The 26,310-nt window shown below is 45.6% G+C and overlaps 1 protein-coding gene across 2 annotated transcripts in view; it reads right to left on the bottom strand.

The window, feature by feature from the left end:
- The window catches only part of Rhoj (ras homolog family member J), an 82,483-nt gene continuing 56,173 nt past the window's right edge, over positions 1 to 26,310 (bottom strand). Inside the window, exons 2-5 of one of the 2 annotated variants that reach the window (XM_087552750.1) lie at positions 20,388 to 20,446; positions 10,719 to 10,883; positions 8,683 to 8,809; positions 1 to 1,716 (exon numbers count right to left, since the gene is read on the bottom strand). In XM_087552750.1, the coding sequence (XP_087408876.1) occupies positions 8,693 to 8,809; positions 10,719 to 10,883; positions 20,388 to 20,446 (341 nt within the window). In that variant the 3' untranslated portion in view covers positions 1 to 1,716; positions 8,683 to 8,692. 2 annotated transcript variants of the gene reach the window in all.

Genomic DNA, 26,310 nt, shown 5'->3' with positions numbered 1-26,310 from the left:
TAGAAGAAGCAAAAATATATTTCAGAAATTCTAAACAACAGACAAACAATCAAGCCCCCCAAAGACTGAAGAGGTGTCATGGAAACACTCTAGAAGACCCATACCATACATTTTCTTCTGTGGTTCTTCTAAGAGCAGAAAAGACTAGAAAGATTAAGAGTTTTTTTTTCCCCAACAGAGGGAGCTTCAATCAAGAAAAAGTAAAATAAATTCTTATTGCTAAGATATGAATAAAGTTAAAAAAATGATAAATCAGTTTCCCTGGGTAATTCCTGGGCATTTGTAAGCAAGTAAGGCTAACCAGGGCCCATCACCGCTTCTAATTAAAACATAGAGAGTCCCTGGCTGTTTGGAACTGTCCTGTCAGGGGCAGGATTCCTCACTGGGAGCTTTTCCTGCTCAGGGCCAAATCCCTTTTTCCAAATGTCCTCAGTGGACAGGCTTCACCGCTTAAGCCCATTCTCCATGGACATTTGGGAGAGGGTATGGAGGAAAGAAAGAGAGGGGGCAATGATTCCATACTGGCTGAGACTAGAAACTGTCCTTAATGGAAGCTTGTATGGAGCTGAGTAACGCTTTCACCTAAAGCAAGGAGGAAAGTTGAGGCACTTTGACCCTGGAGGATTCTGGAACTCTTTTTTTTTTTTTTGTCAAGCTTTGACCGGGAACACAGTGGGCACAGGAGAAAAAGTGAAGATACTACATGAACAGGGTGGGTCAGGCTCACTCTCCTGCAGTGGGAAGATAGCTTTGCTCTATTATTGTCCTGACCAGTTTAGAGGAGGAGTAGAAAACGGTTTCTTCCACGACAGTCCGTTTTTGAATGACAGTAAGGCTTTGCAAGAGCAGACCCCCTATCACCTGAAGCATTTGTAGGTTGATCTTTGGCCAAACTCGGGGAGCTGTAATAATTCACAGGATGCTTTCTTTTAAAAAGGTTAAAAACATTATGGGTCTGTCAGTTTATAAAAGTTGTAATTTTTTTTTTGTAATTAGGCATTCAGAGGTACGTGGCAGCCCTAAGAACATTGGCAGAGAGCCACTGTCAGTTGGCATAAACACAATCCAGCTTGTCTTTCGGTTATTTTGATGTGGATTTTTAAGGCTCAAGTGATTGGACAACAGGAAACTGCAGTAGAAATAAATGAACCGCAAGGGGCTTGAGTAAAAGACTCAGAAAAAAAAAGTTGTCGTATTCCCAAGGTTGGTGAAGACATGAACTAAGGCCATTGGTGCAGGACAGAGAGTACTTGGTTTGCCCGTCATGACTTCCGGTTGGTTCATAACCGTGAGAGAGAAGATGTGAAATACTGGACGGATCTTCACTCGGCTTCCAACACCTCGCCAGCCTGCGGTTTGAACGAGCCTCTGCTTTCTCCATGCGCAGTGTGGATGTCTGGCTGGCTTGGGGCTGTGGCAGTGGCTTACAGGATACTGAGCTGGGGAATTGGCAGGGTGTGGGGACAGGCTTTGAGGATGCAGGAATTCCTTTCTGGTCACGCCCTCCTTTCGGCTAGCGTTGGTTCTCAGAGACTGGCTTCCCTCTTTGCATGGCGGAGAGACGGGTCTCAGGCAACTTCAGATGATTACACAGCAGCCGTGGCAGCCTTTCTTTTTTTTCTTGGGGTGGAAAATGGTGAGGATGGCTTCATCAAAAACAGCTTTGAGACCCTTCTGAGTCAGGGCAGAGCATTCCAAGTAGCACTGAGCTCCTATCTAAAACACAAAGAGAAAGTCGTGAGTATCAACCCTCTCACTTGCCAGGTCCCGTGTCTGCTTGTTCTACAGACAGTCTGTTTCCGGTGTCCTTTCATTTCAATACGGAATGTGGCAGTGACGTTCGAGTGAAGAAGCTCTTTTGTATGGGATAAGGCAGTGTCACTGGACCTAAAGGCCAGCTAAGAAGCAGCCATCTTACATTATTTTTGGTTGGTACGTATCTCTTGGCAACATGACACCGTTTGCTATTTTTGTTAATAACAATAAACTTTGAAAAACAAACTTTAAATTAATACAGTAAAACATGAAGAAATAAAAATCATAGAAGACATTCATTGATAGAGACACCTTCTCTCTGTATATTTTTATAGTTAAGTGACATGTGTTTTGTACTGGGTTAAAGTTCTATTTTGAATTATTATAACAATGGCTAATTGTTAAAAACAAATTATTGTTGTTATTGATGATTATGAGAATTATCTGTGTGTGGGCATTTTGCCTGCATGGTCTATCTGCACACCACATGCACGCAGTGCCTGTAGAGGCCAGAAGAGGACATCAGATCCTCTGGAGCTAGAATTACAGACAGTTGTATGTTATGTGGGTGCTGGGAATCGAGCCCAGATTCTTTGGAAGAGCAGCTAGTGTTTTTTACTATTCAGCTGCTTACAACTCTTTGAAGATGAAAAAAAAGTGATTTCATACTATGTGTTATATGAGAATTAGAAAATCTCATGAGAAATGTAGAAATCCAGGCCAGAAACTGTTGATTCTCATTAAGAAAATCACTAGCCAGGAAAGCTGTACTCGGCTTTGGTAAAGGAGGGGACCTGAGTGTTTTTGTCTCACAAGCTCACGCGAGCCAACTATGTGCTGAGGGCCTCTGAATATTAAGGACATCTGGAGAAACAACCCCCTTTCCATTTTCCATTTTGAAACTTTGGAAAAAGCGGATCAAATGCAGAAGAGGCTGGCTGGATATTGGACCTGGAAATTGTGGCAGATGAATGGCCGTGGAAACAGGGAGGCAGAGTGTGAGGGTGTGAGGGTATTACAGATGGGAGTTTGTGGGTGGCACCCAGGGATGCTGGGGGACCAGGAGAAAGCAGCCATGACTGGTGTCCCAATAGAGTAGATGATCTCCTCAGCTTCCAAAATTCATGGTGGACTCATATTCTATTTCTCTATACAGTCAAGATTGAGAGTTTTATTTAATGTATACGATTGAAAGACCAGAGTTTCCAAGGACTAAGCCACTACCTAAAGACTATACATGGACTGACCCTGGACTCTGACCTCATAGGTAGCAATGAATATCCTATTAAGAGCACCAGTGGAAGGGGAAGCCCTGGGTCCTGCTAAGACTGAACCCCCAGTGAACTAGATTGTTGGGGGGAGGGCGGCAATGGGGGGAGGATGGGGAGGGGAACACCCACAAAGAAGGGGAGGGGGAGGGATTAGGGGGATGTTTGCCCGGAAACCGGGAAAGGGAATAACACTCGAAATGTAAATAAGAAATACTCAAGTTAATAAAAAAAATAAATTAAAAAAAAAGAAAGAAACACTGTGGATCAGTTGGGATACAGATGTCAGATGCATTTGTCTGCCACCAGGAAGCTTGTATAATGTGGAATGAAGAAAAACTTGTGGTTTAGCTTCCACAAGAAAGGATTCAGCCCAGGCAAGGTAAAATGAGTGTTCAACCAGGGGAGGGGACTACGCTTAAAGTCTTTGTCTCTTGAGGTGTGTGTGTGTGTGTGTGTGTGTGTGTGTGTGTGTGAGAGTGTGTGTATGTGAATGTGTATAGGTGTGTGAGAGTGTGTGTATGTGAATGTGTATATGTATGTGTGACTATATGTATATATGTGTGTGTATGTGTGAGAGAATGTGTATATATGTGAATGTGTATATGTGTGCATGTGTCTGTGAATGTATGTATGTGTTAGAGTGTGTGTGAGAGAGTGAGAATTGTGAATGTGTGTGATTATATGTATGGGTATGTGAATGCATGTATGTGTGTATTAATGCATGTGTGTATGTGAGAGAATATGTGTATGTATGTGTGAGAATGTATGTTTGTGTGAGTGTGTGAATGTACATGTGTGTCAGAATGTATGTGTGTGCATGTATGAGAGAGTGTGTGTTTGCATGTGTGTGCAAGTGTGTATGTGTTTGTGAATGTACATATGTGTGTGAGAGTGTGTGTATGGGAATGTGTGCATGTATGCATGTGTGTGTGTGTGTGTGTGAATGTATGTACGTGTGTGTGTGTCAGAGTGTGTATGTGAATGTGTATGAGTGTATGTATGGGTATGTAAATACATGTATGTGTGTGTTAATGTATGTATATGTGTGTGAGAATGTGTGTGTTTGTATGAAAGTGTGTGTGAGTGTATATGCGTGTCAGAATGTATGTGTGTGTATGCATGTGTGTGGAAGTGTGTGTGTGTGTGTATGTGTGTGTGTGTTGAGGTCAGAGGAAGATATCAGGTGTCCTGCCCCATCACTCTCTGTCCTGTTTCCTAGCAGCAGGGTCTTGCTGAACCTGGAGCTTGCTGCTTTGATTACACTGGTCGGCTAGTGAGCTCCTGGGATGTGCCCATCTCTGCCCTGATGCTAGGGTTACTGGCTTCTATGTGGGTGCTGGGGATTTGAACTCAGGTCCTTATGCTTATAGAGCAAGTACTCTTTCAGGACAAGTCATCCTCCTAGCCCTTGAGGTATATTGTTTTCTTATTCTATGACCCTTAGACTCAGTCCAGCAACAAGTTGGCCAAGGTAACAGTCACTGAATGGGATTGTTTGAAAGGTCCCAGACATGAAGACTCGGTATGAAATAAAATTGTTTTGGTAGGTCCAGACATTTATTTCAAAATTTCTTCCTACAGACAGCTTGAGCCTTTTTTTTGGTAGGTGTTCTTTTTCTGACAAGAATGGCTGTTTTATAAGCCAGTGGGAAATATCAAAGGTTGGGAATTGAAGCCATCAGTGCATGATGAAAACCTACTTTATGGATTTTGTTTTGATAATGGTCTGGCCTTTAGATTTGGGCAAAACTTCAAAAACCTATTAAAAACAGGATATGAGAGAGAGGAAAAGGGGGTAGAGAGTTTTTCCCCTAACGACAACATGAAATGTCATCTTCTGCCTTTAGAAATTGGTCCACACATATATAAAAAGCACAGCAAGTAAAGGACTAACTGAAAGTATTTGCTTGTAATGTGATGACTCTGTCAGTTATGTAGGGGTGGGGAGGGACCTTAGAAAGTGATGTAGGCGATCACATTTGGACAAACTTCCCACTAATGATTCCAAAGCCCCATAGTAATTCTGAAAAGTTTAGGAGTTTGGCTGACTGCTGTTCATTCACTCTGGGACCCTAAGAGATGAGTGGAGCTTGCTCCCTTCCTCCCTACAGCACTGCCAACTGACAGTACTTTAGTGTCAGCCCGTGCCTCTGAATGAGGCAGGAGGAGCCCAAACTTGTCTCTTCCAATTCTGACATGGGAAAAGGTAACGAGACAGCCCCAAAAGGCATTGTTGTGTGAGGAGGTTAACGTTACATTATGGTGTGTTGATCGTTCCAGGAAAAGTAGCCAAGGGATTTTGGGTGTGATCTGGAACGTTCCCTGTGAGACACAGAGCCCAGTTGTGAGATGATTGTTTTGCCATGCTCTACGTGCTCAGGGGTCAGAGAGGAGAGTTTGTTGTGGTTCAGGGAAAGGACACAGACATATTAAAAAGAATGCTCAAAAAATTCATCAGGGCCATCAAAGATTGAAATGGAAAACTGTGTCAAAGAAACATGGCCCTTCTTGTTTATAGCAGTGCCCTTCCCTGGTCCTCAAGAGCCAAATGACCTACTCAGCTAAGTATTTAGGACCCATCTGCAAAAGCTCAGAGACTCCTCATTAAGACACACATGTGTGCAATCTGCAGCAGGCTTGACCAAACTGACACCTTTCAAGGAAGTAAAACAAAACAAAGGAGAGATTGAGGCAGCAAACAGAACACCTTTCTGATACTTTCTTACAATACTTAAGGTGCATTGTTCCCAGGGGTGGGAAACCTGCCACAGAGCTATACAATATACAAGATCTGATGGCAAGGGATGAAGACAAGCCAACTTGTAACAGGTCAAATCAAGTCAAACGGCAAGCGAAACCTTTTCCTCTCCTTTGACTCAGGTGGGGTGCACAGAAGACGCATAGCAAGGCTAGAAGGGTTGGGGACTGGAGCCCACTGGCAGCATTCTTTTTTTTTTCTTTTTTTCGGAGCTGGGGACCGAACCCAGGGCCTTGCGCTTGCTAGGCAAGCACTCTACCACTGAGCTAAATCCCCAACCCCAACTGGCAGCATTCTTGCCTGCAATGGACAAAGCCTAGACTTTGATTCCCAGCTCTGCATAAAATCAGATGTGCTGAAACAAACCAGCAAAAGCAAGGCTATCCTCGGGTATATGTAGAGTTCAAGGCCAGCCTGGGCTACATGAGAACATACTGAAAACCAAAACAAAAAATGTAGTTAGAAGGAACAGAGGGCAATGTCTTCCCAGATGCAGACAAATCTGAGGGCAAGCAGGCTAAGAGGGACAGCATGTTAGTTCACTGCGGTGCCACAGGAACCTAAGGGAGTAAGACTTTTGCCAACCCATTTACAGGCTCAAGAACTGGCCCTAACTTGCAGGGATAAGAATGTGTCCATCTCTCAAACCAGGGGATGGAACTACTGCTCTGCTGTTCCTAGAAGTCTTTGCAGAAGGGGTCCCAAAGTGAAGAATTTGTTTGCAGACTCTAGGAAGGAGGCAGAGGGCATCGACTCAGAGAGCTCGCCTCTCTAACCCTCATTTGCCTCTGGATGAGTTTTGACAATAATAAACACACCACAGGAGGTGCATGGAGGATTAACTAAGAGGAAGCCTATGCCACACCCAGGATCAGATCATCACAGCGTAAATGCTAACTAGCTCTTACACTAAAGTATCTGACAGAGGACTCAAAGACTCAGGAACCTAAAAACGTCTCTGTAATTACGTGAATCGTCACGAAACCAGTTTAAAAAAAATCTCGCTTGGTTTTCTTCTAGATTGGATTTCATACTCTCAACATGATTGTAAACCAGAGAGCAGTTGCTAGGAGAGGCTGGCAAAAGGTAATCAAGCGATGAGCTCAGCCACTGTTCTTAAAATAAAGCTGAAATGAAACTGCAGGCTTCGGGGTGACTTGTTATCACAGGGAAAAACAACAAAAACCAAACCCAAAAAGCAGCTTTCCAAACTCAGAATGAGGCTAGGAAGCCACTGCATGAAGGAGGGAACAGTCCTGGAGGCAAGGAACACAGAGTAGGCTACTGCAGAAACAGTGGGCCCTCCTGCTAGGAGCCACATACAGTCACACACATTAACATGTGTGTTAGTGAGGTTGGATGTTGGAGCAGAACCCACAGATCCACTCATTTACCCAGGGGTCACACACATGGCTGGAGAAGACAGTGGGAATGATGTTCCAGTGCCCAGCATGCACATAGATGGATTCAAATGTGTCTATGATTCAGTCATGCTCATCTCCCCCGGGGCCATTTCCTCACCTCTAAGAGGCTTAGCATGCCAACATCTCCCTAGATGGCTTACAGGTCTGTGGCAGAAGTAGGAAGGGTTCAAACGTCTGTGTGATGTCCTTAAGCATTGTACCCATAGAACACTACAGCTAAATCCACTTCCAGAGAAGGTGTCATATGCCATTTGTGACCTCTAAACAAGCTTTAATAAGAGAAATCCCACAATCTATCTATGTATCTATGTATCTATGTATCTATGTATCTATGTATCTATGTATCTATGTATCTATGTATCTATGTATCTATGTATCTATGTATCTATCTATCTATGTATCTATGTATCTATCTATCTATGTATCTATCTATGTATCTATCTATGTATCTATCTATGTATCTATCTATGTATCTATCTATGTATCTATCTATGTATCTATCTATGTATCTATGTATCTATGTATGTATCTATGTATGTATGTATGTATGTATGTATGTATGTATGTATCTATCTATCTATCTATCTATCTATCTTCTATCTACCTACCTACCTATCATCTATCTATTGTCCATCTATCTATCTTTTGCTAAAGAGTAATTTGTAGCTAATGTTATTCTTGACTGGTTTGGAGGTGACTAACTGCTTGGGGGCATATGTCTTGCAGGGTTAGTTACTTAGGAAGTAAAATATTAAAAATTTAAACTCCCCTGCTTGGGTTGATTGACTAAATCAAGGAGGAAGTAAATTCCAATCAGAGACCATGGCCCTTAAGTCTCCTTCTGCACATGTGTCCATTACAGTGGCTGCTCTGCTCATGTTGTGGTGACAATGGGCAGGCAGAGATTGGGTGTCTGGCAAATACATTTTGAAGCACTTCTGTAGCAAGATCACTGTTTATGGCCGACTCTCAGAAGTGAAGAATGGCCAGAGGAGGTAATTCCAGCTCCACTCTGTCAGACAGCCACTTAGATTCCTCACCCTGTTACTCTGAGCTGCGTGCTATGCTTCCCTAGCTATTCACAATGCTGCCCAGACTAAGTGGCTATTCATTATAGGAAGAGAAAGATTAGACAGAGAACCCTGCCAGATTTCAAATCCAATTCTCTACCTGAAAAAAAAAAGATCACAAAACGCCTCATATGGGGTCATTTAGATGAGTTACACTGATAATAAACAGGGAGGTTTGCAGATGTACATCTAATGATTACCATTAATTCATGCTCAATGTGGCAAGTCCATGGTCTGGACGCCAATGAAGCAAAATGGCAAGTGCTTAGCTGTCGAAACTCTTGAAGTTTCTTAATGGAAAACAGAAGGTGCCGGCTGACAGGAACACTCTCCAAAATGGCTCCTTCTAGCTTTTGTAGAACGAGGAAGAAGAGGTGAAGCATGCTGCAGTTTAAGGCACCCACCCCTAAGTGCTCAGTTCAAACGTGATCGTACCGCTTTTGCCAGTTTCACGCCGTGCTCATAGGTGAGGGGCTTCTCCTTCATGTACAGCAGACGCGCCAAGGTTTTGGGGTCATCTCGGAGATCAATCTGGGACAAAGACGTGTTAACTATTTTCAGGCCTTATCCGTTATTTTTAAGTGGAGACATAATATAGTGCCCTCTCCCACTTTCACCTCTCTGATGTTGCTGGATGTTATCCAAGAAAACAATATATATGCCCATGCTATGTTTGAGAGTCTGAAGTGAGTTTTCCTCTCTCTCCTCCCTTTCCTTCCCTCCCCCTCTCTCCCTCTCCTTCTCTCTCTCCCTCTCTCACTGTGTGAGACAGGGGTTTCTCTGTGTAGCTCTGGCTGTCCTAGAACTCACTATGTAGACCAGGCTGGCCTCTCACTAACATAGATCCACCTTCCTCTGCCTTCCAAGTGCTTTCATGTGTCAGGGTGGCTTTACATAGTCTTCAAAGCAGTGAACCTGTCCACTGAGAACGTCCTGCAATGGCGAGGGCACCTTTTGGTGATTACTCATTTGACTGTAACTCATATTACTTATTATATAATACTTTCATGGCTTTGGGTCCATTGATCCTCCCCCCTGCCCCCCAGCCCCGGAATCAAATCTTGACCTTCAAAGGGTTGGAGATTTGCTACCTGTGAGACCTTTTCAACAGGTAACAAAGGGACAGGGAGGCCTTGCAGGGGGGTCCCAGTAAGGAGAGGCCAAAGGGTTCCTCTAGTGAAGCAGTAGAATATCTCTCCAGGGGAGCGGCTTTGAGGGCAGCAGGTGAAAGACTGGACCCTCTACTAAATGTTGTGGTTGCTTTCAGAAGTTACTGTGTAAGTGGGCAGGGGGACTTACTTCCTGCAGGAAGTCGATCTGGTCAGGCTAGGATCCCATCGATTAGAACAATGCTCATGCAAAGTCATAGTTTTATGTCTCCGTGTGTTTTTCTATTTTTCTTTAACCGTTCGACTTAGTGACTATTCTAAACAGATTCAAGTCACAATGAGGACTTCGAATGGCCAGTTACAGATTTTGGTGGCGGGATCTAGGTTTCTAGCAGTGGACAGGCATTAATATTTGCAATCGAAGGTAGAAAAAAACCTTCATTTACACAAATCGATACTGTTCAGGGCAGAAACATGACTTGTGCTCTGCCGGCTGCATGGATAAAGGAGGTCTATGCCGGATCTAAGTGAATACATAGAACCCCACCTGCCCATGTTGTTTTTAGAAAGCATCTTTCTTTCATTTACGGTTTTTAAAATTTCCTCTTTGTCAAATAGGATTGAACATAAGAAATCAAAAGAGGTGCTGTAGGAAGCATATGGGAAGCCCCAAGGCCACAGTACGGTCCTGGGATTGGAACACTAATGCGGGTTTCAAAACAGCCAAGGACGGAGGCCACTGAACTATGGCGAGCTCAGCCAGTCCTTAGGCAGCATGAGGCTCGTGATGGAGGTTCAGGCTGAGGAACTTTGTCAGCTTCTAACACGGTCAAGGCCTTGACCGTTTGTAGCTGTTACTTGCCACTGTGTGCGGTTTAACAGTCCTCACAACTGCGTGACTAAAGAGTAATGGGAAAGCAGAGAGCTCCTTTCTTCTCCAGCACGGCTGTCCAGGAGGCCTGCCATGGTGTACCCTGTCCGCAGGGCCATTCACACCCACACGCCTATTTTGCTGCATCGAAACAATTGTGTCTAACTTTAAAGAAAATATCCAGATAGTATGTAAAATTGATGCCCATGCTTCATTACTCAATTCAGGGCTGGGAAGAGTATCTGTCAAATAATTATGTTGCGAGCTTAATTTTAAAGGCCAGATCAAAACTTTCTCCTGCATATTAAATACGTAACATTTTCAGCTAGATAATTGCGCACCTTCAGAACCTCTCCTCACCCATGTGATATACCTGAGAATCTGTCGTGGTGTTTGATAGAACACAGGGTTCACCTTTCCTTCACAGCCTCTCCCGCCCTTCCCTTACCCTCATGCTAACCTGGGTCCCAATGAGCACGTAAGGCACGTGAGGCATGCAGTCCTTCAGCTCCGGGACCCACTCCTCCTGAACGTTGTGGTAAGAGGCAGGGTTCACGACAGAGAAGCAGATGAGAAACACGTCGGTGTTGGGGTAAGAGAGGGGCCGCAGCTGGTTGTAGTCCTCCTGTGGGAAGGACAGAGGAGAGTTAGCACAGGTTGTGTGCAGAGAGTCTGTGCGTCTTCTTGGGACTCACGCACGGAGAGGCCACAGTAGCAGCTGATGAGCTGGTCACAAATTACCCATTTCAAATCAACTTAGAAAAAACCTAGACAGCTTAATTGAGGTAGTGTCTACCTACTCACTTCTCCTTTATAACTAACTGTATATTAGTTTAAGGTCTAGCCACCATGTTTTGTTACATCACAGTGGTAGGAGTTAACAAATCCATCTCCTCACAGATTTGATTTTTAATAGTGACAACACCTAAAATCGCCTTCCAACACATAACCATAACATAACCACACCTTCCTAACATCTGTATGTGAATGGTAGCTTCTAGAATTACCCATCCTGCCTAATGGTAATCTTGCGCTTTGACTGATAGCTGCCCACTTCCTGTCCCTTCTTGCCCTGGTAACAACCAGTCTACTTCTACGTCTTCTGAAACTCACCCACGCAGATAGTACAGTTAGCAGGGATGAACGTAGGTCTCCCGGGACACTGGAGTTGCATTGACTGGAACATGTGCTTAAATTAGCAGGTCATTGGCCCATGAATCTCTTCAACAATTAAACATTGTTCTCAAATTGAACATAGAGTGCGCTAAACTACAAAGCAAGTATTGTTGCCAGATGAGATACGCCTGTTAAAGAAATATGTTTGGGATTTGTTCCTAAACGTACCCCAGAGCCACAGTGTGATCAAGTTAAAAGTCAGGTGTCTAGTTGCCAAGGAGTATTAGATCATTCAATAAATAGTCCTCATATGTTTTAATAGAATTTAGTAGCACAGCCACTAGCAATGTGTGCTCAGACATTTTCTCTTACATTTGCACCTGTACGCCATTATAAACATCGCACACTTAGACACACCAATACACACATTATACATATATGCATATGCATACGTGTTGTGGAGCACTGACCTCTGAGCACCTTGGTCTTTCCCACTTCACTGTGATTACAGGGAAACCAATCCTGTCCATGAACCCTTGGCTTTTCTGTGGGTTTTTACTGCAGTGGTTTTCATCAGAGCCACATGGAAAACCTTTAGAAAGTCGTGTTGCGTGCTAAAACGCTCGAGTGAGGGGATCTCAGGCACAATTTTTTACTCTGTCATTTTGTCCTTCCACTCAGATGGTCACAATGGACAGTTTGATTGGCTTTCTCATCCTCTACCCATTACCCTCTCCATAGCAAGTAATTTTATGGAATAGAACGACTTACTGTAAAATGCCGGATTTAGGGCTGGAAAGATGGCTTATTTAGTGTTTAGGTTGCTCTTCCAGAGAACCCAGGTTTGAAGACCAGAAGCAACATGACAGCTCACAGTGGTCTGTAACTCCAGGGCCCTCTCTGCCCTCCAGGGAGGTGGGCATATAAGTGGGGCACAGACAAGCATGTAGAGAAATGCCCATACAGATAAAATAATAAAATAAAGTTAACGTAATTAAAAAAGTGGGGTTTACAGTGACATCTAAGGGAGCAACTTCTCCAGCTCCTCCTGCCCAAAGAGAACCAGAGTCTCTGGAGCATTGGGCTGGACGAAGAAGAATCCTGCACTGATTGGTCAGGTGGAGCCTGGAGTGGAGGACGATGATTTGTGTGTAGCACCATCATCTTCATCAACAGAGCTCGAGTCTGGGGATCATTGCCAAGGACCAGGCGCCATTACAAGGGGTGTGTGTATTATCTCCTGGAGTTCCCGCAGAAGCACTAGACAGACACTGCCATCAGCCTCCTTGTCACAGAAGAGGAGGTCAAGGTAGAGATGTCTGGAATGGGCCAATGCCACCGAGTTATTGACTCCCAAGGTCTCCGTTCATCCTGACCTAGCTTTCGATTTTCTTATTGCCATATCTCAGGACTTTAGATGACAGATTAAGGTTTTTTTCTTTTTTTAAACTTGGCTGTCTAGGAATATATTACTGCAGCGGTGCGTTGCCTGTTTCAGAGAGGGCATTGGCTCCAAATTGCCACAAGGTGGCAGCAGACACTGTATATTTAAGATCTCAACGCTTCTGCTCACTCTACACTCAACAAGCAAACCAAACCAATCCGATTAGCCTGAGGAGCTGATGATAACTGGTGGTCTGAATGGTAGTGTTTTTTTTAATCCTTGATTTGCTAGCCATTGAATAAATGACGCTTAGATGATCGGAGATTTGGGGAGGTGAGAGATGCGGTCATTTTGCTCTCCTGGCAAAGTGGCTCAGGCCCCCGGTGCAGGGATTTCTGGTGGTGCCAGCTTCTGGCTTCAAGGTGCTCCAGATTCTAGATTTCTTTGCTGTAGGACTTAGTTCTGTTGTGTAAGGCTATTTAAAAGGACTGATTACTTACTGGACTTGTGGCTCTGTCAAGGCTGCTGCATGAACTGTGTAAGGTGACTAAGAACTAGGAATCAGGTCAGGGAATGAGAATGAAAATACACAAAACAGTTCCACGTATGTGAACCGAGTTTCCTGCCTCTGTTAGTTACTCTGGTAAGGCAGAGTATTGATTTGACCGAACTGGAAAATTCCAATGTCAAGTCCAGATAATCCTCTACCCCCAAATTCTTACACTAACTCCCAAAGGACGGTCCTCAGACCAGCAACACAGGTATCTCTTGAGAGCTCTTTAGACTACCGGATGTCTAAGGCTTAAGCTCATGGGGATCTGAGCCCACGTGCCCCAGCCAGCTTAAAACAGTTTCAGGGTCTCAGGTTAGCATACTCCCTCCTTCCTGCAGTCAACTTTGCAGCTCTCAGAATCAGACATCCGAAAGATTTCACCAGGACTATAGAGAAAAAAATTACTTTCAACAAAGGTTTGTGCCTTGGTTGTGGCTGTGGCTGTGGCTAGAAAGCACGACAGAATCCCAGAACTAATAAACAGGACTTGATGATGCCGAGAGGTTGGGCATTTGAATTCATACCTGCTGATGACTTGAATTTTGTGGTGAAGCACACCTGGATTGTAGATTATGGTCGCATGTGAAAATGGTGTGTGTCAGCTGTGAGGAAGGGCTAGGTGGTCCTTATGGCACTGAGGTACCTTCCGATGCTGCAAGTGACTCTGGGTAACGGGTGCCTGTGTGCTTTTTGAAGAGATGGAGTGTTAACTCATAAAAGCCCCTAGATAGTGTTTTGGAGGGCCAAGATGGACACAAGGGGACTTGGGCTGGGGTAGGGTGGTAGAGATTGGGGGCCATGTAGGTTTTTGAGTACTTGCTACCCTTTGCACAGAGGTGGGCCTGGGGCGGTCAGGTGTAGGCATTGTGGGAACTCTCAGCACAGACTGGTCAATTCCCCGGGCCTTAAATATGTTCATGAGCGGGTTTATCACAAAGCGACAGTGCTGGAGCCGTGAAGCCATTAGCTCTCTTTGCGTTTGGATCCCTGGGAACGTAGTGGATTTAGATTCAGCAACAGGTCCGGGGTGAAGCCTAGAATGCGCATGTCTGGTAGGTGCCCAGGGGCTGCTGTCTGTGTTGTAAGAAAAGCAGCGCTGAGTTCCGCCCCCTGCCTCTCGCTCCAAGAGTCTGGAGTAGAATTCTGCTTCCTTTGCTTTGTGAGCTTCCTGACATTTATCCCAGGTTGTTGGCACCAGCTCTGGCTTCCATCTTCTTCCCTAGGTCCAGCTAGTCTCGGAAAGTAGGACGAGGCGGGAGCTCAGGATGTTGCCTAAGAGCATGAGGGGTGGAGACCCATTCTCTGGATTCAAATCCCTACCTCGCCCGTCACTACTACTTCGGGGTAGCCCGTGAGTTCTCGTGGCCTCAGTTTCTTTATCTGTAAAGTGTAAAATGCTCATCCGGTTGTGAGAATACAATGCTTTCATATGTGTGACTCCTCGGGTTGCTGCTTTGAATGCAGTAAACACTTAAATGATGGAGTGAAAGGGCCCGTCCATCTTTCATCCAAAGTCAGCAACAGCTGCGGGTCCTGGAACCCTGTCCCCTATTCCCATTGGATATCAGGAATGACTCTGAAATTCACTTTTCCAAACTCTGATAGTAATGAGATCGGAACGTTTGTGAACTGTGATTGTCCTTCATCTTTGTTTTTGCTAACCTTGGGAAAGGTAAGTAAGAATGGGTTCTTGGTTACTTTTTACCAACAGCTTATCAGCAGGCAAGATCCTCCAAATGGCGCACTCCTAGAAACCACGCCGAGATACACGGGATGAGAAAGGTTGAGTTGCTTATTGAGAGAAAAACATTTATTCGGAGGTTTTAGGGAAACTTTCCATGAAGTGCTAGTGAAGACGCCAGACCCCGTGCTCCAGATGGCCCTGCTGGCTCAGCCAATAGCAGAAGGAGAAGTCTTGTGTGCTTCCAAGTGGACCTGGGTTGCCTTTAATGAGCTCCAGCTGCACTTCGCTCCTGCCCGCTCTCATGCGTCTGAAGAAGAAGCCCTTGTGGGGAGGAAAGAGGAGCTTCACATATCTGGTGGTGGTGAAGCTGTGCGGTTGCAGCCCTGAGCCAGGGAGGCCTTCCTGCTCTCATGGTCAGCGGTGGCACCTCGGCTGTGGTTTTATACCATCCAATCCTCACACAATGGGCAGTCCACCTTATGTCTTGAGGGGCGCATGTGCAGGGAACACGCTCACTCTAATGAAAACCTGGTACCTGCTTAGGTGAATAGCAGAGAAGGCTGCTCCTGGCTCCTGACACCAGGAGACACCCATTCCCTGTGGCGGTGATGGTAATTGGTACTTCTGCTAGTGCTTGCTGTCTTCGAGATACACCTACCCGGGGTGTGGCCCAAGAGCAGGCTTTTCTCATTATCATTCGCTTGGGTGAGGGTCCACGGAGAAGAGGGTAAGATGCCTCACCACCATGGCTGATCCACTGCAGATGCAGAGGACACCTGGCCCTGAACATTGGCCTGGGAAACCCCTCTCACACTCTACTCTTCCCCAGGCCACAAGTGTTCAGGCTCGGCTCAATGCTAGCCACTCTGAGTCGTGCTTTCCATGCTGTGTTTCTCATGGTACATGGCAAACAAGCCAGAACTCCAAGTCTCTTGCTGTAGCCGAGCCAGAGATCTGAGCATAGGAACCACTTACAGAGAAACTGTCATTCATATTTGACAAGGAGCATGAGTCATACAGGTGAGCTGGCTTGACATGAATAGATTATAGATTAAGCTGAGGGATGCCTCATTGCTTGGCGGGGGATCTGAGGGGTAAATCCCTTACTAACTTCGTGGGTTTTGTGTGTGTGTGTGTGTGTGTGTGTGTGTGTGTGTGTGTGTGTGTGTGTGTGTGTTTGTTTTTGTTTTTCTTTTGAGACAGGATTTTTTTTCTGAATAGCCCTGGCTATCCTGGAACTTGCTCTGTAGACCAGGCTGGCATCGAATTTAGAGCTTCACCTGCTTCTGCTTCCTGAGTGCTGGGGTTACAGGTATGCACTACCAATATTAAGTGTCTGAAATTCCATCCGTTTGAATTCTGAAGGAGATTTTTTTTCCTTCAAAGTGCTCCATCCAAAGCCCAAATGATAGTTTGTCTTAGGAGTATAGGGAAGAAGCCAGCTCCCAAGTGGTGGCAGCATATGCATGGCCTCATTAGAAGCCATCGTTAGCAAAAGCTTGGCTGAGCTGTAAAGTGGTGAGGTGAGTCTTGAGGCTAACTCTGCAGCCGCCATGTTGGAGGCTGAATGGTGGAGGGAGGCCAGTTAAACATTTTTGCTCAAGGGTTGCCTTTGAAGGTGGGGATAACAACTTCCTCTCACTTGATTTTTCAGAATGCTTTTGCTTCTCGAGTTGTTCTCAATGCTCCCCAGCCCACCCCCCCACCCCCACCCCACCCCCACAGTTAGCTCAGGACAAAGATGTGGGCATAGCTCTTTGGATTATTCCTGTAAGAAAATCTACTTATTCAGGTTAGATAGAACTTGATAGCCGGGTTAGGACTTATTACCAGTCTGTTTTGAGATCATTTCTCTTTCCTTATTTAGTGATAGACTCAATGAATAATTTTTTTTTGGGTTCTTTTTTCGGAGCTGGGGACCGAACCCAGGGCCTTGCGCTTCCTAGGCAAGCGCTCTACCACTGAGCTAAATCCCCAACCCCTCAATGAATAATTTTTAATTAGTTGTAGGTATTCCTTGCGTGTCGCTGAAGGTTACACTGTACTGCTTAGAATGAAGATTACGGGAACTTTTGGGACAAGACTTATATGGTGGCTATTCTTGGTGGCCAACTTGACTACATCTGGAATTAACTGAAAGTCAAGTAGGCTGGGTTCACTTGTGAAGGATTTCTCTTAATTAAATCATTTGAAGTGGGAAGATCGTCCTTCAATCTGGATCCGTTGAGGTGGGAAGATTCCACTGTTAATCTGGGCCACACCTTCTACTGGCAGCCTGTGTGAGGGGCACGGAGAAAGGAAGCTTGCTCTTTGCTGCTTGCTCTTGCTCGCACCGGCAAGTCTGATCCTTCACTGGCATTAGAGCTTACTCATGTGGGATTCCGGGATATACTGAGGAGCCACAGAGACATCCGAACTCAGGGACTGAAAAACTGCTGGAATCTTGGACCTTCTGTTGGCAAACATCCATTGTTGGACTAGCTAGATTACAGCCTGTAAGCTATTCTATTAATGAATAGATAATAACAAATACATATTACGTATTTATTTCTATCAGTGTTGTTCCTTTAGAAAGTGCAGACTAACACACCTTCTAAACTAAATTCACTGTGAAGCTTTTCGGTTAATTTGTAGATGTAGTCATTTGGTTGGGAACATGCTCCATCTATCAAAGACTTAACTTCATTGATTTGGGGCTGGGGTGTGAGGGCCTGCATTTCTTCCTGTTGTGCTTTTGAGACGAGGTCTCGGGTAGCCCAGGATGACCTTGCGTTTCCTGTGTAGCCGAGGACAGGCTTTGATTTCTGACCCAGCTCCCTTCATTTCTAAGATGCTTCACATACGAGCAATGCCGCTGGTTAGCCACCAGCACTTTAATGGCAGTTCCCAAGGTTGTGGCTATCAAAGTGTGCTGTTCAGGGTGGTAGCAATGGACACCTATCATAAGTGCAAATTCTTGGGGCCCATCCTGGACTTGTAGAATTGGAAACTGTAGGGTGAGGCCCTGTGGCTGGTTTCTAACAAGCTCTGGGTGGTGCTGGTGCCAAGCTCTAGTTTGAGAGTCACTGCTGGAGAACAGGAATGCAGGTTGATTCTTTATTGTAGCGTGCTTAGCATTTAAAACCTCTCGCTGCTGAAAGGGCTCCCTTGGGTCTTGATTCAAACTTTTTTGATTAATTACTCCAGTTCTTCCAGGATGTCTTGAAAATTATCTTTCAAAGTCCTTCATCATAGCACCGGAGGCCCAGAAGGAACCTTCTGATATGGTCGGTCCTATTTCCTTTCTCCGTGCTTCATGGCTTTACCCTCCCATGTGAACGTTGTCTATCCAGAGACTTCAAAATACGTGAAAAAAGCGTTAAGGTGAGAGTTAAGTTGAAGAAATAGCTTGAACCCATTTGTTATTATATTTTGCAGCGTTTCTCACCCCGGGTCAGAGGTCGGGGCTAGCCTACATGCTTCACTTTCAGGTTTAAAGATCTTTTCACAACATATTATCACTTCCACTCTTACAGGGGTGTTTTTATTATTTAAAGGACAGGGTAATGGGAGACAATAACTCAACTCTACAAGAGCTTTTAAACTGTTTTATTGCATGTGAAATGAAATTGAGATCAAGGGATATTGCTCTTGGGGCAGCTGATGCATAGGACCAACAACTGCTATGGGCTATGACAGAAGTGTGTGAGAGAGCTGAGTGGGCATAGGCTTCCAGAGTTTTCTAAGAAGGTGGGGGTGGGGGACAGAGCAGTTTCAAGAGTATGAAAGAATCCTTGTTGTATTGAGCTTTGCAAACAGGATTGTATGCACTCTACACCTTGCGAGGTTGTAAGGAATGGAGATGCCCTGCTGACTTCATGACTGAATTAGAGTAGGCAATTCCAGCTCCCAAATCCGAGTACCTTGTTTGCTGAGATGTTTTCTGGTAGGAGAGGTGTCAGAAAACCCGAATTGATTTTTCCTCTTGAGAAGCTACAGGAACATATTTTCCCTAGTTTTGTTTCTGTTTCTTGATATCGATGGGAGAGGTTACCCTACCTCTTAGTTCTGACTGGGTTTTTTTTTCCCCCAAACAGCCATCTGACCATGAATAGAAGCTGAAGGGACCTGGGAAGGAACCTTGGGTCTTAGCTAGAGTATCCAGACTCCCTGTCCTGAATGGAAAACACCAGCTTTGATGTCTCACGTGCACTTGTCAGTGGTCCTTACAAATGCACACTGAAAACCCTGGAGAATTTTCATTCATTTATTTTCTAGTAGGGAGCTTTCAAGTTGAGCAAAATGATATATCTCAGATAATTGTGAGAAGAGGCCTCGACAAACGCATAGCTCTTAACAATTACCAAGGAACTCACAGTGGGAAATACCACGGTCAAATACTCACGCCAAAGGACTTAAGCTGTATAAATTTGGACTGACTGAACAACCCGCTGATTTTGACCTAAATAAATGATTCAAGACATATGGTAACACGCTCTATCCAAGAAATTAGGCCACAGCCATCCATGGCTCATCCACAGCCCCTCCTCCACCCGGCAAACTTCTCTCACTGGATGTTTTCCACAGCTCCATGTGAGGTGCAGGAAAAGGCAGTTTCCAGGTGCTTTCACCCAGTGACAGCCACGTACAGCGTCACTGCTGGGGATTCAAGTCCATGTCCTTCCATTCTCAAACCCGAATAAACACTTGTGACAGAATGAGAGTGCTCAGGGAATCTTAGAAGCTTTAGAGTCAGTTTGCAGTGGTTCAGGGCTGACCTCCGTTGTTGGAACGTAGCCAGACCCTTGCTTTCCTTTCAGAGCTTAGTCTGTCTATCCACCCCCATCTCGTTATTCACAGTTCATTAGGTAAATCAAATAAAAGATAAGGCAAAGAAAATAGCATGGGGAAAAAGGGTAAAACTACAAATTGTGAAATAGATTCAGACATATTGGATGTGGGACAGGTTTGGATTGGAGGCAACTGAAACTCTAGGCTAGAAATGATATTTTGATTGGTGGTTCGTCGGTGTTTGACATATCACCAGTATCTTGGAAAATGCTTTAAGTTTTATATATATTATTTATATGTATGCTGGAATATGTAACACAGATATATTTAAAATTAATATGTAGTGTATGAATAAACAAATTTATGTATAATATATTATTTACTTATATATTATTTATTTATTCCCATTATTTATTATGTGTATAATATAAATAGATATATATATATATAAAATTAAGAATGTATATCTGGTTGTCATTTGGGTAAAAAAAATATAAGGGCCCCAAATGATCAGATGGAGAAATGTCTACGTTGTTAGCTTCTGAATGGTGAGCCAAATGGGCCACTTTTGTCCTACGTCCCCTTCCTCAACCCTTAATGAAGCAAGGCGGTGAGCTCTTACCTGTCCCGCGGTGTCGTACAGTCCAAGCAGGTGCTGCTTGCCTCCCACTGTCACGGTAACTAGGGGAGAAGAGAAGAGAATTCATAAACACAGGCTTCCATCGGTAGAATGTCTCATGCCAGCGTCTCTGGGCAGGGAGGATGAGCATCTGTCTCACTGGTGTGTATCCTAAACCAAGTTGACAGCATGGTTTCCGAATGAAAGAGAACCTTGGGCTGCAGTGACAGCAGATGGGCCGAGCCACCTCCAAATCTCTCAATGGAGATGGATATTTTTGGTGCTACTCGAGTACTCTGTAGACCGTTTGGTGACCTTTACCAGGTGCTGCAATATGAAGACCCTGAAGGGAAGAATGCGAGGTCCCTTTCTGGCTGGGTTATCGCTATCTTTGCTTTGGGCTACTTTTCAGGATACAGAATCAGGTAACAAACCATTAGAAATCTCTGTGTTCTTGGAGCTGAGGAGATGGCTGTGTTGGTAAAGTGCCTACTGTACAAACATAAAGATTTGACTTTGGATGCCCAGCCCCCATGTAAAAAGGCCAGGCATTGTTGTGAGCGCCTGCATAAGTGACAGGGAGGGACGGAGACAGGCAGATCTCTGGAGCTCACTGGACAGCCAGTCAGGCTGATTGGTGAGCACCAGCTTCGGTAAGAGACTCGGTCTCAAAAGATAAACGGAAGACACAAGACATTAACCTCTGACCTCTGCTCCACACATGGGTACTGGCATGTCCATGTATCTACACATATGCTGCACCACACACACACACACACACACACACACACACACACACACACACACAGAGCGAGAGCGAGAGAGAGAGAGAGAAAGAGAGAGAGATAGAGACAGAGAGACAGAGACAGACAGAGAGACAGAGAGACAGAGAGAGACAGAGACAGAGAGAGACAGAGAGAGACAGAGACAGAGACAGACAGAGACAGAGACAGACAGAGACAGAGACAGACAGAGGCACAAAGAGAGAGACAGAGAGACAGAGACAGAGACAGACAGAGGCACACAGAGACAGAGAGAGCAAGACAGAGAGACAGAGAGAGAGAGACAGAGACAGAGACAGACAGAGGCACACAGAGAGAGACAGAGAGAGACAGAGAGACAGAGAGAGAGACAGAGACAGAGACAGACAGAGACAGAGAGACAGGAAGACAGAGACAGAGAGACAGAGAGACAGAGACACAGAGAGAGACAGAGAGACAGAAAGAGACAGAGAGAGACAGAGACAGAGAGACAGAGACAGAGACAGAGAGACAGAGAGAGACAGAAAGAGACAGAGAGAGACAGAGACAGAGACAGAGACAGAGACAGAAAGAGACAGAGAGAGACAGAGACAGAGACAGAGAGATGTTTTTATCTGACTTTGAGATACTATCAAAGCTCAGTGGCGACTGGGCACGTGGTTTTAGGTATGTGGCTTCACATGACGACAGGGTTAGGTCTGGAGTAATATGGGCGCACCAGCTGCTCTGCCCACATCTGGGAATGACATAAAGTCTCAAGTTGCTGCTCAACTGAGAGGGACCAGATTGTAAGCAGGAGGGGTATGGGTCTCTTGGTGAGCGGGAAGAGCAAGGTTAAGCTTCCAGGAACCCCAAACTCTCTCCTGGGACATAGGGAATCAAATAGACATGAACACTCCCCTCCCCCAGTTGATTAGAAAACACAATGACAAAGTAAAAGTGGGTTTTGTCCCCTCTGCTGTCAGCTGTGCGGGACAGGTAGGGTGACAGGACCAGAGCCTTTTAGAACTGGATCTGTAATGTGTCAGCCACGTTCCCTAACTGGTAAAACAGGGTTGCTGACTTGGCACTGATTTTCACTTTGATTTATTTTCAGGTTGATGGGCATCATATATGTAAAAAAAAGTTTCTTAATGCCGTTCTTTGAAAAGCACTTGTTTTAAGGGCACAGCCTCCACAGAGAGTGGGGGTTAGTTTTTCAAATCCACTCAGATCCACATGTGTTTGGTTTGTTAAAATGACTGCAGCCAGCTGTGCTTCCGAACGTGTGTTTTTAAACACCAGACTCAGCTCAATGACATCCTCATTGCCACGACAGCTGATGGGCAGGGGTGGGGCATTTCAATACTTTTACTTCTGTCCATAAATCAGGCTTAGCCATGGGAATAGAGGTGCCCAGAGGTCTTTGTTCTGTTTATTCCCTTCTTTGTCCACATTGGCAGAAGAGAGCCTGTCTCTGAAATCAGCCTAAACGGGTTCTGTAATGACCAGTTGCTTACCTAGTCATGGTCAAGAGTGAATGGAAGAAATCCAGTTATTACAATGTGGAATTTCCTGCCTCCAGGGAGCTGGGTACATGGAGGTCAGGGCTGCTGTTCATGACATCCTGCGTGCTGTTCTGTGACCAAGAGGAGCAAGCCTTAGATGCTGAGCCATCCCAAATTCTGCAAATATTCCTAAGCAATGACTGTGACCTTTGTCACCAGAGTCCTGCAAGCCCGGCTCTCACACCTGCTTTTCTTAGAGAACAGTTACTCCCCTCAGCTCCTTTCTCTTCAGGCCCCCTCTTTTTCTCCTTGGCAGCTGGGACTCCAGGGAGTTCCACCCGGCCTGAGATATGTGTGAGCAAGGACCATTAAGCTGGGATTGGAGAGTCTGTACCCTGCCCCCCTTCCTGGACTGAGCTCAATGCTGGAATCAAAGCAGATGTAGAGCAAGTAAAACGCAGAGCCACGTGCAGTGTAGCACGCACAGGGTAATGCAGAGAGCCGGTAGCACGGCGCAGCACGCATGCGTTCATACGCTACGCTCCCATTTGGTCAGAGAAGGCTTTCTGGTGGAGACGTCTACACTGGGTCTGTATGGATGGCCCTGTGTTTCCCAGGCTGTCGTGGCTCCCCTCTCAGCCTTCATTCTGAAGGCTTTGTCCGGCTCTAAAAGTCCTTCTTGGCTAAGGAAGTGGAAAGAAAAAGAATGAAGAGAACTTCCTTGGGTTAAGGTGGAATGGTGGTGCAGGGTATCCGGGGAGACAGTTGTTGGCGCGGAAACGTGGGAGATTTTCAGTGCTGCTCTTCCAGCCCAGCTGGAGGGATGCTAAAAGCAGGGCTTAGGACTTGCGTCCTTATCTTTGAGAGTCCCTTTTGCTCCTCTTTCCTGTTTCTGCTGGAGGACATCAAGGGATGTCAGAGACAGAGGTCAGTATCAGTTGTACAAGACTTGGCTTTGTGAGTCCTGGGCCAGCAGTGGATATCTTACTGCTTGCCAACCTGTGTCCCAGGAGGCTCTGCAGCTTGGCAAGGAATTAGTCACAGCTCCACGGAAGGAAGGCGCTGCCACCAAGTGCTAATCATCCATAAAATGAGGTCACAGCGGGGTTGTTCACCCCAGACCGCTCCGCCTTTGACTCCTTCCGTTGATTTTCATCATTAGAGCAACCTTGGGGACACTGTCAAGTACCCCTAAAACCTGTGTTTCTTTCTGTTAAAAATAGGGGTCCATGCGGTAGGAGAGGACTGGCTAGCACAGGCTATCTTCTGACCTCTGTGTGCGCTCCGTGGCATGCCCTTCCCCTCCCCTAAATAAGTGTTTTTAAAAGTGGAATCATAGAGTGTTTGTGAGGAGGGCATGGAAGGAGAAAATATCTGTCACATTTCACAGTAGATGCTGAAGGGATGTACTCAACAAGTGCCCTTCTGTCTTCTTTCTGACTGCCCCATATATACGAACTGTCACAGGGTACAATCTTCACGGTGGCCCACCCTAGATGATAGCTGCTCAAATCTGTTTCGTGTTCCCACTGAGGACTTCTAGAGGCCCATGTCCAGCATGCATTCTGACATAGGAAGTGGATGTTGACTACTTAGGGCAGGGTCCAGCAGAGGAGGGTCCTTGGGGGGTTGTGCAAGGCTGCAGCTACATCTTCCCTGCCTGAACCCTGACTACAAAGCTGCCAGGAAGGCCACGCCTAGGCTGTCTTCCCAGATCACGGTCCAATTCTGGGAGCTTTTAGAGTTGGTTTCTGAACTTAAATGACCTGTTAATAGCTTTGATGGTTCTCTCAAGGAAGTGTGAAAAGATGTCCCTGACCTGCTAAGTAGGTAAAATGAAGACTTTCCTCAAACCCATGAATCCCTGCTTCCTTCTGTTGGTTCTGGGGTGAATTGGAGTGGTTAATTTCTTGAGGCGTGTAAACCGGGATACAAGTTTGCTCTCTTGAGGGTCATTAACTTTTACCCAGAGAGAAAATAGCCCAGGCAGGACTCAGGCCTCATTCCCACAGCATTTTAACATCTTAACATCTTAAAGCTATCTCATTTGCAACTGTAGAAGTTCTCTGGCCATCAGTCTAGCCTCCAGTGGACTGAGGAATTGGGTTCAAAGCCTTCTCCTTGTTGGGCGGTAGCTGGCTCAGAGATTCAAAGTGGTCTTCTGAAGTCAAGTTCGAGGGAGCAAGGTGAGCCCCACAGATCCTAACAGTGAGAATGTCAGGTCCCTTAGAGGGAAACCCTGTGCCTGTCAGTTCCAGGTGCCACCCATGTCACTCTCGTCTAGTGTACTCTCTCAGTGGTAGGCTAAAGTCTGACTGTGTGGTGTGGATAGCGCCACAGGAATGCTATTTTGGAGGAGGAAGCTATAATTTCTAGACCTTACCAAGAACATTAAAAGAGTTACGCATGTGGTTCTCTGCTCATGTCAAAGATTTATGAGCTGATGAATGAGGAGCAGGCAAGAAGGTGACTGTCTAAAGAGTTTTGAGGAGCTTGACAGTGGGTGGGCTGAGGCAAGAGGATCAAGAGTTCAAAGCCAACCTGTCCTACACAGCAAGACCTTACCTCAAAACCAAAACAAAACGCCCCTTTCTGTGCCAAAGGCTGCTTGAGCAAATTTGACACCTACCCCAAGCCTCCTAAGTGTGTGTGTGTGTGTGTGTGTGTGTGTGTGTGTTTATGACGGGGCGAATTCAGAGGCATCAAAATTATCCACTGGAGGAAGGGGAAGCCCTTGGTCCTGCCAAGACTGAACCCCCAGTGAACGTGATTGTTGTGGGGAGGGCGGTAATGGGGGGAGGATGGGGAGGGGAACACCCATATAGAAGGGGACGGGTTAGGGGGATGTTGGCCCGGCAACAGGGAAAGGGAATAACAATCAAAATGTAAATAAGAAATACCCAAGTTAATAAAGATGGAGAGAAAAAACATCCACTGGAAAGCAGTTGGTACGTGGTGGCAGATCCCGTCCTTGGTGCCTTGCTCCATTGGTTTCCAATGCCTGCCTGGCTCTTAATTACGCTTGGGCCCCTTCCTGCAGGCCTACAGCTGATGTCTGACCAGTTTGCCTCAGTGGTTTATTTCCTTCCTCATTAGTGTCTCTCTTGTTACTGGAACACCAGGCTGTATGTGTGTATGTGGGAAACAAAGGGCACACGAGGGGAAAACCCAACAGGCTTCCTGAGAACTCTCCGGGATTCTGAGTAGAGAGCTGTTTCCCTTTCTTGCCCCTCCCCCCTCTCCAGTTCTCATTTCCTTCTCCCCCATATCCTTTGAGACAGAGTGTAGTGCAGTCCAGGCTGCCCTTTAACTCACTCTGTAGTTGAGGCTGGTTTTGAATTCCTGACTTTCCTGCCACTTCTATCTGGAGTTATCATGCCTGACTCCCCCTTTAAAAGCATCTATCTATCTATCTATCTATCTATCTATCTATCTATCTATCTATCTATCTATCTATCTATCTATCATCCATATCCAAAGCAAGTAGAATCTTGTCCAAACAGGGCAGGATGCCACTGACATGCATTGTCTGGCCCTGGCTGTGTTTCTCTTTGACCTTAGCAACATCTGCTGTGACCAGAGATGCGGCATACACTCCAGTCGTCTTGTCTTCTAATTCCCCTGCATTTTAAATGCGAAGAACCAATTGGAGCCCTGGTCTCCCCAGGAAACAGCGCC

The sequence above is a fragment of the Rattus norvegicus genome, chromosome 6 (genome assembly GCF_021556685.1).
Source record: "Rattus norvegicus strain SHRSP/BbbUtx chromosome 6, alternate assembly SHRSP_T2T, whole genome shotgun sequence".
Taxonomy (NCBI): domain Eukaryota; kingdom Metazoa; phylum Chordata; class Mammalia; order Rodentia; family Muridae; genus Rattus; species Rattus norvegicus.
This window is presented reverse-complemented; position numbering and strand designations above follow the sequence as displayed.